Source organism: Petromyzon marinus, chromosome 54, assembly GCF_048934315.1.
Source record: "Petromyzon marinus isolate PM22_M1 ecotype Great Lakes invasive population chromosome 54, UKy_Petmar_22M1.pri1.0, whole genome shotgun sequence".
NCBI lineage: Eukaryota > Metazoa > Chordata > Hyperoartia > Petromyzontiformes > Petromyzontidae > Petromyzon > Petromyzon marinus.
Window position 1 is genome coordinate 4,326,768 of NC_133720.1, and position 14,824 is coordinate 4,341,591.

Sequence of the window (14,824 nt, forward strand, 5' to 3'; positions counted from 1 at the left end):
TAGAGAGAAAACAACATTATTTCATGGCCTCTACGTGTCTCCATCGAATCTCAATAAACGGATTCAAATAAACGCGCTCTCCTTTGTAAGACTTGGAGCCATTGCTTTCACACAGGGTCAATGACCTCTTGAAAATAAAAGAGGGGAAATGAGAAATCAGTGGGATATTTATAACAGCAAGTGTAAATTTGGAATTGGATGTGAATTTTTTTTTATTTCCGTCAAAAACGGCAAGGTAGTATCGATTCAAGGTGCTCGTGTTATTTCCTCCATGGCAACAAAAAAATATTTCTCACACTACAGCGCATCAATTCTGAGCTGTCATCCCCCTATCAGTGAATTCCATTATCCACTGTGGCCAGGAGATCCATAGCTATTCATGTTATCTGTTGATCACCAAGAAGTTGCCGATAAAAGTATTTTAAAAATGTATCCTAGCCATTCCAGTCAAATCACTGTAAGGTGTTTTTTTGGGGTTAGATCGCGTAAATGTGTCGTTAAAACCCGCCACCACCCGACACAGCTAATTAGTAAGGTTTGCCACGTAAATAAAACATGCCAATTTGTTACTAGTACAGCACACGTGTGTTGGAGAGTAAACTGAGAACATTTAGCATTCGAGTAAGTTTCTCCAGTAATTACAGGCAATAGCCAGTAAATGTACTGAATAATACACCAACCCTAAACCCTTAACACAGAGCAATTTCCACATTAAACTGAAATTAAGCTGTTAAGGCATTGCTCAAATACAATGTTTCAAAGTAAACCAGCGGTGGAATAAATCAGCAGTAACCACTACGGCAGGAGAGGAAGCCCAGGCACATGTGGCTGTAATGTTCTTGTGATAATGCTGTGTTCAGGTGGTAACGCTGATGTTCCATTTATGAAGTGGTAATGACACCTTGGAGACATTGTCAAAGTCACCTTTATAAGTGCAAATAATGATTATTAATGATGCCGTGATCCATCATTATTAATCATAGTGGAGGGCGAAGCATGACGATGCTTCAGATAATTCATTATTGTAGTTTTTAAAATGAGGTTTACGCCATCCGTACGATGGGCTGGGATAGATATTTTGTTTTCAATTATTTTATAATACCGGTTGCGAAAGATCCCAAAACGTAAGAGGAGAGTCCTTGCCTGGACCGGTATCGATTCAAGCAAGCCTGACTGCTGATGAAACGATGAATGCCGAAAACCGGTCCAGAGTTTGCTGGCCTTCAAACAATCCTTACTGCTGGGTGAACACTGACAGTGGACGATTTAAAAATATTTGCATTCGTGTTTCGACTGCTGTGTCAGAATAGGGCATCGAACTGGCAACCTTAGCATTGCAAGTCCAGTGTGTTAAACATTACACCCCTACAACTCCCCAACATAAGTACACATTATATAAATTAATGTTTGGTTAAAAAAAAAAGCACTCAGTACTTTTGAGACCATGAAATCACAATACCAAAAATTCCTAAACCTACAAATATTTGGTATGGATATGTGAAGGCACGTACTGTCTGCGTATGTATTCTGTTACGACACCATTTGGGTTCACGTAACATTGGTAAGCACTCAATTTTGATTTAAAGCTTTCGTGACTGCAGTAATTCATATTTCTTAGCTCTTTCGGTAAAGTCACGTTGAAGGGAAACAATAAAATAATAAAATATATATAAGAATATTGGTAAGCACTCCTTATGAAAAGCACAATCATCGTTTAAAAGCAGTGGTTCTTAACCTGGCGTGCACGCACCCCCTATGAGGGTGCGAGATTCCCTTTCTGGGGGGGGGGTGCGAGACATGGCCAGATTTTTTAAAGGTAAATCATCGAAACACAACTTAAAACACGGGCACGTAAAAACAACTATTTTGTATCAAACCCTACGTATTTATTAACAAACAAAAAATACAGTTTGCGAACCAAAGGGGTGCAAAGTTGCAATAAAGGTTAAGAGCCACTGCTTTAATGTATCAACCGTGTTGATTTAAAAAGTGAATAGAATCTCCCCACCTCTGAAGCATTTGCAGATATCTTCATGGGTAAGGAACGCGGACGTGGGGGTGTGTTCAGGAAAGCAATCGGCAAAACCAAACTCTTACAAAAAAAACAAAACGCCCCGGCAATCCATTTTAAACTTAAGCTGTGTGTGTGTGTGGCATTCAGCGTTACACACGGCACACGGCCATATCTCCGAAACAAAAGTTCCTCTAATGACTTCCAATGCAATGGCTAAACATAACGTTTAATAGAAGCTCCACAACTTCGCCCTTAATAACTGCATCAACTTGGAAAGCATTATAAGGCAACAATCAATGAGGCAATGCATTATATGAATACGTGTGTGCCACATATTGAGGACTATTGTGAGTCATTGGCGAACATATAAAGACATGCCATACCTGTCAACCCCGTATCAGTGCCTACCTGATTATAGACCAATTTAGACCTTAAATGTTTGCCCATATTGAAACGGCTGTATGGGTCTGAAAACTCAATTACTCCGTTCAAGAATACAGGTAAATCATATGGGTTGACAAGCATGACAGGCATAGATAGGTAGATGCAGGCCAAGTGGTCGAGCGGTATTGCAGAGGCTCACGGTTCGAAAACCGGCTTAGTATGGAGCGGTAGGCTAGGTAGTTTCCACAAAGGGTTACACGCTGCTGTCGAAAAGATGCCACTCGACTGATTCGGAATGAGACCTCTGCTGTGAAGATGGAGCTAGTCAGAAGCAGACTGCCCAGTTATGGAAACCTCTCCACTCTATCCTCAACTACCCCATCACTCGTGCGGAGTGGATGTGGGGAGTATTGATGACATAAAATACCCATACAGGTGCTTTGTTTTTTTGGGGGCTGATGGTTAGGCCCCCATCTTTTGAGTAGCATGCCTCAGGCTCAGCAGTAGCATCTCCAACTCCTTCTCAGGGCAAGCAGCAATTGCCAGATCAGCATAGATAACACGATTGACCAATAGGGAGTCAGACCTATTGCATCTATACCAGATTGAAATTCCACCCTTAAAGTCAAGCCTCTCTCCTCAGCATGCCTGGAGAGATGACGTCAAGGAATAATCCTTGCCGGGAGCTTCCCTGGCAAACTGGAGAGGAAGCGAGATACCCAAGAAGTCGTTTCACTCAGTGCAAGTTCCCATTTTTTTTTTAAACGGTGCGCACCACAGCATCCTTCCAATCCTGCAGGAAACCCATCCTGTGGACCAGAGGGTTCTAATGACGTCACCTAGGGCAGTCTGCACACAGACACCACCCCCTTACCCCTCTCAGCAGCTCGCTTGATAAGTCATCTCTCCCCGGCGCTTCATCTCCTCTCAGGCTCTGGACCGCCCCTTCGCGTTTCCTCAAGCGATGGCACACATCCAGCAACTACTCACAGGGCTGCGCACACACAACAACCGCCATTCGCCACTAAGTGGCGGTGACGTCACCACGATGCTTGTGCCAGGCCATGTGCACCTTGAGGCACCGTGAAGTGTCGAACGCCCGCGGGCAGGAGGTCACGGGGCAGACCCAGGTGCCACGGGTCGACTGAAAATGACTAGCTGGTGCACCACCTGTGCCCCCTACTGTGCCAACCTGCTGTGCTTTAGCCACCCGGCGCTCCGCTCGTTGTTGTGAGCGTCGCTCCTCCGCCCTCCGTTGTTGTTGGAGGGCGACTGCCTCCAACTGCCCAATAGCGTCCTTCACGAGCCTCCTCCACAGAGGCCGATCTTGACACCGCTGGTACCAGTCATCGGCAAGTCCACTCAGCTCCACGTCCACACACAGGCACACGCGCACATGTCGACAAAGGATATTTGCTGTTGTCAGAGTCCTCCGTGACGTTGCGAATGCTCTGCTGCACCCACAGGCGCTGCTGATCCAGCTCCCTCTCACGTCGCTCCAGATCCTCGAGCTCTTCCTTGATTTCCACGAGCCGATCGGAGATCTCCCGTGTGTTCGCTCCGGGTCCCACCCCCCTTTTAATTGGACACACAGGCAACCATGGGGACACACGGCACAATCGACGTGTTGAGTTGTCGTGTCAACACCGTAACATACAATGTGGATTTGTACCATATCTACATGAAGATGATATATATGGGCACCATGGCGACATGTTAAATGTCCCTCCTGGTATGCAGGAGGTCGTGGGGTCGATCCCGACCCTGATGCCTGTATGTTTGGAGTTTGCATGTTCTCCCTGTGGTCGTGTGGTTTTTTCTCCGGGTCCTTCGGCTTTTCCCTCCACATTTAGAATTAAAATGCATTTAGATTATTTGACTGCTATATATTTTCCATGTGATAAGCCGCGTCGTTGAGCTATCATTTGTGTACCAGATCGCTTCTGAAAAAGAGCTCTATAGCTCAGTGGGCTTTTTTTCCTCTGCCTATGGCAGAGTCGTAGGCAGGGAAAAAAGAAAAGTAGTGAGTATTGACTTGAACAGGAGGCAGGGAGTCGACAGCACAGACAGACCAAAATATTGGAACAGCATAGGAGAGTTCGTGACATCCCAGTGAGCGATGGCGACTACAAAATAACGCCTTGGACGTTTGAGTGGAGAGTGTGTGGAGGATAGTAGAGCGAGATGAGAGGCAATAGTTGTATGCAGAGTGGAGTCCATGGAGCAGCGTTCTGCATTGCAAGGCCCGTGGGCCACTGGCGGCCCCTGGTGACCTTTAGTGCGGCCCCTGACGTTGCGGCCCCCAATAATACACAAACGTGAAAACATCTCATCATGCTGTCAAACACCCAATGGTTTCAAATAATATGCAAAGGCCCTCACACTGATGCCTTTTCGGCAAAAGTGGCCCCCCCTCTCAAAATTAGTGAAGAACACTGCCATGGAGGATCTTCAAGGTGGTGAGTGTGATCTTGACACTTTCCTTGGATCATGAGTCAATAAGAACCAGAAAGCACTTCCAATCAACCTTCGAAGATTAAACACGAGCCACGGCACGATCGATCGTAACGACTAAGGTTGCCGTGGAACTGACATGCAATAAACCTTAGGTATTTAACTTGCATGCATATGCCAAACTCAACTGCAATGCATCCAACATAATCATATCTAGGAAGGTAAGCAGGGCTGACCCCAGATAGTGCCTGGAAGGGAGACCACCACGCACGAGCCACTTGTTACAGGCCTGCACGGTCAACTTGTTTTCTGATATCCGACACTGCCCGCTTTGAACTCCCAATTTATATCGAGGTTCACCCAGCGCCAATCGAGCTCCAAAATAGAGCAGGGGCCAGCCTCTCTACCCCACGTCGAGTGTCTGGGGTAGACATTGCGTGTCGTTATAGCAGACCCAATTGCTCAAGTTTATAAATGCTGCTCTTCGACAAAAATAACACGAATGGCTACGTACGGGTGCTAAAGAAGTTCAACATACATACATATATTATGGATACATATATTGATTGTTTAATACCGTCATTCATCTCTCACCGACGTTGGCTTTGTACGAATCAGGCTATAATGTGTGAATACCCTTACACAAAATATGATATTTATAAATAAGCACTTTTTTTGAGTTAACACATGAAGAGAGACGTGAATAGACTGTGCACTCTGCAGTAAAAGTGTACCAAACAAAGCCTCAATTTTACGTACTCACAAAAAGTTCAATGCCCACACCTGGGCAACAACTGTCGGATAACAGCGGTTGTAAAAAAAAAGTGATAGGAGCACAGGGAACACTGGGGAGCCAAACGAAGCGAGAGTAAACTTTTACACACCACAACGCCGCCGTGTGTGTGTTTAATGTTCTGAGGTTCTGTCTTGAAACCCCAACACCGCAAAGTCAACAAACCACAAAGAAGGTAGACGACAAATAAGCGCCTACAGGCAAAGTTCACGCGCTTGTGTGATACATCCAAGACCCATGCCGAAATATTCATCAAACCGTTTTCCTTCCTGCGATAAACGCCGTCAGTGTGCAGGACAAAGCATTGCACTGGATATGGTTCACTGCCGTGAAGGTTGAAGTTTTCCGAGACTAGACAAAAGGATAAAAAAACGAGTCAGGATTTCCAAATCTTGCCACCATCTTTCAAGTTGCTACCCATTGGGGTAAGTTTCACGATTGTTATAAAATGGGAGGCAAGGCACACTTAGGAGGTGCCGCCGGTGTGCAAGATGTTAACTCCCTCGCCTGGTATACAGGAGGTCGTTGATTCGATCCTGACCCTGATGCCTGTATATTTGGAATTTGCATGTTCTCCCTGTGGTCGTGTGGATTTTTCTCCGGGTCCTTCCGGTTTTTCCCTTCACATTTACAATTAGCATGCGTTTCGAGTATTTGGCTGCTTTAAATGTCCACGTGATAAGCCGCTTTGTTGATCTACCATTTTGTGGCAACAAGATTAAACATAAACCACACACGGCTTCTCCCAACACTCCGGCTTCTCCCAACACTCCGAACCATCAGAGTACTTTAAATAATTGTTTCTAGGAGTAAGAACTTTATCAACATTTTATGCCCTTTAAACGGTGTACAATATGCATCACTTCCCTCCAACCTTGATGGTTAAGGTGTGCTTTACCCGGCTGCCTGCATCATGGGTATACAGCGTGTACACTTGCTAATGCGCTGATAATGTCCAATGATCTCTTAGTAACCAATATGCATCCTCTATCAATCATTATACACTGGCAATGTCTCTCACATCCAGTAGGGAGTAAACTGAAAACATGATTGCATGGTTCTGAGCACGATGCCAGAGACAGCTCAGAGGGGGCTGCACAACTGTTTTGGTCGTAGTAAAATGATCCAGAGCAATTTTACAGTCCAATGCATTTAATTGGGAGCAACTAAAAGATAGTAATTGCTCCAAAAAATACAAGTATGGTTCTTGGAAGTTTGGTCAAACTTTCTAAAAGGGTCATTGGAAGGGTTGCTGCGAAAATAATCTTTCCATGATACAATGCGATGTTACATTTTACGATTGTGATGATTATTGTGATGTCAGTTTCCTTTAAACTTTGTAATGGTATCTCCAAATGTTCTCACTTTGCTCAAGTGCGTTGGTGTACTTTGAGTACGAACAAAGACTTCTTAAAAGTACCTCAACTGCAGTTGCCTTAAAGGCCCGGAAAATATTTTGGTCACTTTACAATCCATAACGCTTACAAACAAAATGATGACGTCGCCATGCCAGCTTTTCCCCTTGAATTAAATTAATGAACTTTAATTTTTGTTATTTTCAGAAACGAAATAAGTTCAAAAATATATTAAAGAATAATAATAATCACTGACAAAAAAGTTTTTTTAAACAGACAATACAATTATCTGCCTCTTGAGAGACACATGTTCAGTCACAGGCAGGAGAGAGAGAGTCAAACTTAGGCCTGGGCTAGAGAAGGAGTGAGAGCAAGTTAAGGTGGCCAGAGGGAGGAAATTCCAGACTGTGGGATCAACAGCAGAAAATGAGTGACGAACCCACTGAACAGTGAATGACTTCGGGCTTTGACAAAAGTGTATTTGGTTGCTGGAGTTGAGGACACGTGGTAAAGACAGATACGAGTTGAGAGGGGAGAACACACAACCATGCTCATATCAAGCAGACGCATAATATCGATGTGATATATATAGCAACATTCACTGACATAACAGAAAATGTGAGCCTTATCGACTGTCAAGATAAATGCTGTCAGACGAAATAAACGCATGCCAACTGGATTCCTCTGTAGACTGTTCATTCCCGCACCTCCGATTAACACGGCCGGCTACGCACGGTGCCAAAGAAGCTCAACATATGCACATACCTTCGGTTTACATTGTGTTTAGCATATTTAGCATACACAATTCATGTTTTTTTAACTAAAAAAAAGCACGCACATCTCATATTTTTAAACTTTTTAACCTCGACAATTACAGTTCTGAACAAGTCGCTTCATCACCGCGTCAGCATACGCAAGCCAACATTCCACAACGGCGACGCTTTCGCAGAGCGGTGCGCGCGTGTGCGCCCGTGTGTTTGTGTGCACCTGCCACAGCCGCCTCGGCGCGGCTCGAGAGGACGGCTCGTCGTTTAAAAGCGGCGGTCGCCTCAAACGCTTGAGGCAACGGCTCCGCGGTGTCACCTGCAAACGCACGCCTGGCACCGGCGCAGCCACTTGCCCACTCAACAGAGGACGGGGGAAACTGACTGCGCGAATGTGAGGGGCCCTTCAATGACAAGAGTGCTCTTTAAAAGGTGAAAGGGCGCAGTCCTTGCGGCGTACCATTCGCGCCATTGCTGGCAGAAGAGCCTCCATTTGAGGGAGCGCCAGAAAACCCGCAGAGGGTATTGTGGCCTCCTCTTCAACACCGGCCATAGATTTTTGGGCACAGTGGCAGTACCCCACCCTGTACCCAAACAGCATAGATGCCGCCCCCTGACGATCCATTAAGTGTGGAGTACCCATATATATACTGCTGGGTGGTCACACTACTCAGATTGTACCTGTTGGTATATACAATGGACATGGGTACAAAGTTAAAAGGGAAATTTGAAGAGAGTAATATTTGTTGTCAGGATATGTGCATAATTGCAGCTACTCTACAGGAAAAATGTAAAAAGTTAATCTAGCAAATCAATTGAAAGTTTACATTTTAAAAGGACGATTTTAAAAATAATAAAGAATGTGTTCATACCGATCCTTTACAAGACTTGACCTATTTTTCGTGAACATCAAACAATAATGTCAATCTCTCTCTGCTCGATGAGCCTGGGGCAGTCGCCCTCTAACAACGGGGGCAGAGGAGCGACGCTCATGACAATGCGCGGAGCGCCGGGCGGCTAAAACGCAGCAAGTTGGCATAGTAGGGGGCACAGATGGTGCATCGGCCAGTCATCTCAGTTAGTCAACCCACGGCACCTGGGTCTGTCCCGTGACCTCCTACCAGCGGGCTTTCGACACTTCACGTGGCCTTAAAGTGCACCTAGTCTGGCACAAGCGCCTTAGTGGCGAATGGCCGATTGTTGCTGCAGTTGTTGATGGGCCTGGGGGAAGGTTCATCTCCAACAGCAGTCCATAGCCAGTGCTGGAAATTCTGCATTCCTATGGCAGGGGGCAGTTTATCCACAAGACAACCATTGCTGTGCCAGGGTACAAGAGATGATACAGCATCCTTTATCCCCTACCTAAGATGGCAGACTGCTGGCACACGTGCTAGAAAAATGTACACCCATTAGCAAGGTCAGCTCTCATTGGTTGTCTGCATCCTTAATTGTGAATGGCTGCAGCTCACACCAGTGGATTTTATTGACTAAAACAGGTTTTGCTTGTCTGGTGCTGAGTTGACTAAGTGTAATTGCTGAAAGAGAGCCACTTTAACATACATTCATATTAAAATTATGGAATAACTTCGTGCTTTCATTGACACTTAACTATCACGTGGATAATGTTCATTACCGGAAGATACATTTTCACTACAAAAAACCCACAATACAACAGTGTGATTACTGCAATGTTAGAAAAAAAAGACTAAGCTATACATTTTATGCATCAGTTAGTCACGTACAATAAATTGTTTAACGTGCTACGAAAAAATGCCGCTTGATTTAAGATCAATTGTGGGTGCAGAGTGCTCACAACGCCTTTGTGATTCTGACATCACCACTCCCTCTCTCTCAGTTGAGGACAGACACAGCGTCCCCCGCTCTCCCCCCCCCCACATCCTCCGCTCTCCCCCCCCCACATCCCCCGCTCTCCCCCCCCCACATCACGCGCTCCCCCCCCCATCCCCCACTCTCCCCCCCCACATCCCCTGCTCGCCCCCCCACATCCCCCGCTCTCCCCCCCCACATCCCCCGCTCTCCCCCCCCCACATCCCCCGCTCCCCCCCCCCCATCCCCCACTCTCCCTCCACATCCCCCGCTCGCCCCCCCACATCCCCCGCTCTCCCCCCCCACATCCCCCCCCCCCCCGACATCCCCCGCTCCCCCCCCCACATCCCCCGCTCGCCCCCCCCACATCCCCCGCTCGCCCTCCCACATCCCCCGCTCGCCCTCCCACATCCCCCGCTCGCCACCCCACATCCCCCACATCCCCCCCCCATCCCCCACTCTCCCTCCAAATACCCCACTATCCCCCCCCCCCACATCCCCGACTCTCTCCCCACTACATCGCCTGATATAAAGGAGGTCGTGGGTTCGATCGTGACCCTGACGCCTGCTGTATATTTAGAGTTTGCGTGTTCTCCCCGCGGTCGCGTGGATTTTTCTCCGTGTCCTCCGGTTTTTCCCTCCACATTGAGAATCAACGTGCGATTAGAGGTTTTAGCTGATATAATTTTACACACGATAAGCAAATTAGTTGAGCTATCATTTGTGTGCCAGGTCGCTTCTGAAAAAAATATATATCTATTTAGCTCAGTGGGCCTCAACTGGCAAATTCAAATAGTGAGTTTCTTACACATTCAAACTGTAAGTACATTTTATATGAAGGGAAAGGGCAGTGTTGCTGTGTTACGCGCACTGCACTAACAACAACCTAGTGAACTTGAGATCGATACTTAGCTACGAGCATTATCCAACCCGGTCCTGGCCCAAACCCACCACTCTTCGCCAACTTGCACTGCAAGGAGCATGGCGAAAGTATGATCAAACAACTCGCAAGACTGGCAACGGTGTGGGAAGCGCTTAAATCCAGCAGTGGAATTAAGGTGGACATCTGTTAAAAAGTGCTTTATAGCTGGTCGGATTTCTCCAGCATAAATATTCGGATGTTTTTGAAGGTGTGGAGCATAGCCATTGCTGCTCAATACAAAAAACTGGCCTTGCTGCACTGCCCTCTGTTGAAAATTCAGCCCCACAAGCACCTGTAATACCTGTTTTAATACATGCTGGTCACTCATCCAAGCAATATCCAAGCTCCATTTTATTTCGCTTCCGTGGTCTGATGGGATATGGTGCATTCACTGGGTGATTTGGTCAAAAACAATTATTAGTGTATTTAAGACCTAAAAAAAGACTTCTTCACAATTCTGGTAAATCGCCTGATCAAGCTGGTTGTAATCACCAGCGAAAGGTCACGGTACTTGAATTGTAAATGTTGTGGGTTTACTCTCCAACACACCAGTTTGCTGTAGTAACCAAATTAAGACGTTTTGTTTACGTGACAAACCTTACGAATTGTCGGGTGGTGGCGGGTTAACGACACCATTTATATTAACGTGACGTAACCCAACTAAAAAACACTATCGTGGACAATTATTACATGTCATATTCATTAAACATAAATGTAGGTAAAGGAGAGCAATAGAAGTCTCACTTCCACTGGATGCTGTTCTTGGACTTCTTCTCAATGAGGCCAATGCCCTCCAGCACGTTGGTGATGTCGTATATACGCCGTTTCTGTCGTACGGCAAGGGTATCTGCTGCCTGTAAACACAGTGGACATTCATAGCCTGGTGTAAGGCACAAAGTGGTCTGTTCGTAAGCAAACGCGCACACACACATTCGCGTTGACACATACACAACAGAATGCCTCTTGTACTCGTTGTGCCAGAGCCAATACAGATTAAAAAGTCCAACGTTTATCCTTCAGCTGCGTGGCAAGAAAATCTGCTGCCTGCAATAAAAGTGGATATTGAGTTTAGTTTAAGAGACAAGTGGTCTATGTGTTAGCAAAAAGGCCCCCACATTTTCAGGATACACATATATAACACAGAATACAAAACACACCATGTCATAATTGTGCCACAGCCAACAAATGATTATTATTTTTTATTGATTAACATTTGCCCTAGAGCATTGGGATCTTCTTGTCTTATAATGTTCACGTAGGCCATTAGCCCATTAAAACTACAACAAAGATGAATGCGTCACACAACACGTATGTTGTGCATCTCATACCATACGATCTTACAAATGTCTCCCCTTTATATAATTACTCTACACATTAACATTTAAAATTTGCAAGAGTGCACTGACAGCTAAAGAAATAGGCACGTTATAGAATCAGCCTCAACCCGCCACCATCCCTCCCCAAAAAGGTGATAACCTGTTAAACTTGGGTGTACGATTTTATTTAAAACATATATTTTGTCCTTTCAGCATCTTATTTGGACTGCGTCTTGTTCATGTTACGTACTAATTTGTTCCGTCTCGTTGATTCCATTGGCTTGAAAGGTAAAGGTTCAGCCCTGTATTTTTTTTTAAATCTCAAAATGATGTTGGGGAGTTCAGGAGACCCGAAGGCGAGGTCAGAACCTGTGAGCGGTGAGAGTTAAAAAGGGGGGTGCTAGAGGTGAGGTGACCGCAGGAACACGAGGAGAGAAACATGCAGAGAACACAGCAGTGGATTACGCATCAGCCGCGGGGCAGGGATAAATGACTGCAGGCTTCTGTAATGATTACACATTACGCTGCAGATGCTCACTCGTGCTGTACTAGTCAGCGCATTTAATTGCACATTTCCAAGAGCAGTAATAGCAATCATTAGAGTGGTCACAGCTGCATTGTTTCAATTATCCACCACATCATAATTTCAGTGAATCTATCTGGCGAGTGTCAAAAAGCAATGAGGCGACATGTGCAATATTGTGCCCGGGGAGATACGGTTTGTAGCACAGTGGTTAACATACTGCACCATGAGCCCGGCGACCTGAGGTTCAATTCCCGGCTAAGTCGGGTGATATCAGAAGCGGCAGTGGGCTTTCCGTCTTCACCAACACTGCAGTGAATAGCATGATTGAACAATCTGTTTTGCATATACATTATTATTTTTGTTTTGCTGTGGTTTTCATATAAGCCCTCTTGGGTTTCCAACCTCACCTGCACATCTTTTAACACTTTTTTTAATTTGCAGTTTGCCTTTCACTTGTCTTTTTTTGTGCGAAGAGAATAATAATGGTGAAGTATGGGGCACCACTCATCTGTGTTTTATTAGCATCCTCTACACGTTTTCCGTGCAGCTATAGAACTACGCATACCTTGTAACCTGGATAACATAAATAAACAAGAGTTTGTCTCTCCACATAAAACTGTTTTGCACTGAATGGGCTCTATGGTGTAGGTGGATGGCTCTTGCCAATAGCATCTGGCAACATGATAACCACAAGCTGGACGCCGCAGATGATACTAACAAAGTTAAATACTGGTCCTGGTTTTAACACGCTTTCTATTAACTCACTCTGTCAGTTGTTGTTGTTGTATCCTCAAATCTTGTAACTCAATTTTAACCCACTTCCCAATGTGGTATCGACTGCAAACTTGGTATACTTATGTCTTACTGATGACAATACTATATTCTATCATAAAAAATAAATTAACGATAATTTTACGTTATGTTTCGGCTTGGGTCTAATTGTCCACGCTCAACTAACGTTGGCTGTAAATCACCACGGTCTCTTACGTTATGGCAAGCTTCGGGGCCACTTCCTGTAGTCGTGAAGTTCTTCAATTACTCGTAGGGTACATTTAATTAAAGCGTGTTTTTTTGAAAAAGTTGTTTTTTTTAATATTACTTATTCTGCTTCAGATGATCCTGTAAAATAATGGTCCAGAAGTACCCACGGACTGAAGGATTCAAAAATATATATTTTTCATGTGGAGATAGACTCATCTCACCATCAGCCATGGTCGATCCACAGCTGAATGAAGGCCTCCTCAAGCCGCCGCTGACCTTTGACTATTTGTTCATGAACATTGTTCACGGTCCTGTGACAGCGCACGGAGTGCCTTGCGTTGTGGAGATGGGCTATAGCAAGTAGCTGCGAGCAATGCGCATTTGTGAAGCGGCAGAGGTTTCCTGATGCGCATAGCTCTGGGGTCACGCGTGCAGCATACGCAAGTCCGCAGAGCCGTTTCACAATTGGCGTCCTATAAATTACACAGCTGTGAATTACGCACTGCTGCAATACACTGCAGTGCTGGACCACTGCACCATTAACAACAACAACAAAAAGATTTGCATCGCCACACAACGTTGCTCGCGAATGCATTCCCCACAGGGTCAAGACCGCGCACGTGTGATGTACGCTGCTGACAGAGGCGTTCAACTGCGGGCCAACGGTGAACAAGGGGAATCTGGGAATCGAATTGCTGAACATTTTAAAAGATAAGAGCAACCATCATAAGCATTGTTACCCTTCGTTTCGAGCAACGGAGAGGGATTAAGTGATGTTAGCATTTTCATTGGATGTTTTTCCCATCAGTGTATATACTGAACATTAGCGCTGAAGCAATTAATCGTTTATAAATATATAAAACTTCCATAATTGGTTAATCGGTAGGCATGACATCAGCAAAGCTATTACCTGTCCAGTTTAGAATACAATATTCGAATTATACGCTATCAAGTAAAACTCTGCCAATCTCAATACGCAATGACCTGGTAAAACTGTGCAGTGGCCACTTGTTGTGACATTAACATAGAATCTCAGCACCTTCAGTGAACTCCCAGCAAGCTCATTCCCTTATTACAAGCATTGCCATTTAGATTTTTGAAAAGGTAAAGAGACAGCCCTGAAATGTCTTGCTCACGCCACTGCTGGCGGAGGGACGGCCACTGCGAAGGAGAACACTATAGAGCCCCTGTAAAGGAACATTGGTCTACTCTTCCATGCTGGCCAGACATCTTGAAAGAGATTTTTAAATAAAACTAAAACGTTAAATTATCGGCTTACACATCTATCTTCTTTGGTTCTTTCGGTAATGAAGAAGATGAATCCTTGCAGTCACGAAATTTTCAAATCGAAATTTACACATCTATTTCAACTACTCTTTAACAGCAATATATATCTCAAAGCAGAAAAAAACACGTTAATAACCGCATTGCTTTTTGTGTTGTACGACGTCCCGCACTTTATATGGAGTCCTCCGGCCAGTGAGCCTA

General features: G+C 45.2%; 1 protein-coding gene across 2 annotated transcripts in view; it reads right to left on the reverse strand.

The window, feature by feature from the left end:
* Positions 1-14,824, reverse strand: part of LOC116954170 (transcription factor E2F5-like) — a 37,780-nt gene that overhangs the window by 20,326 nt on the left and 2,630 nt on the right. For both annotated transcript variants that reach the window (XM_032974654.2, XM_032974653.2), the window contains exons 2-4: positions 11,258-11,367; positions 3,812-3,973; positions 2,009-2,052 (exon numbers count right to left, since the gene is read on the reverse strand). In XM_032974654.2, coding sequence (XP_032830545.1) covers positions 2,009-2,052; positions 3,812-3,973; positions 11,258-11,367 — 316 coding nt within the window. The remainder of the gene's footprint in view (positions 1-2,008; positions 2,053-3,811; positions 3,974-11,257; positions 11,368-14,824) is intronic.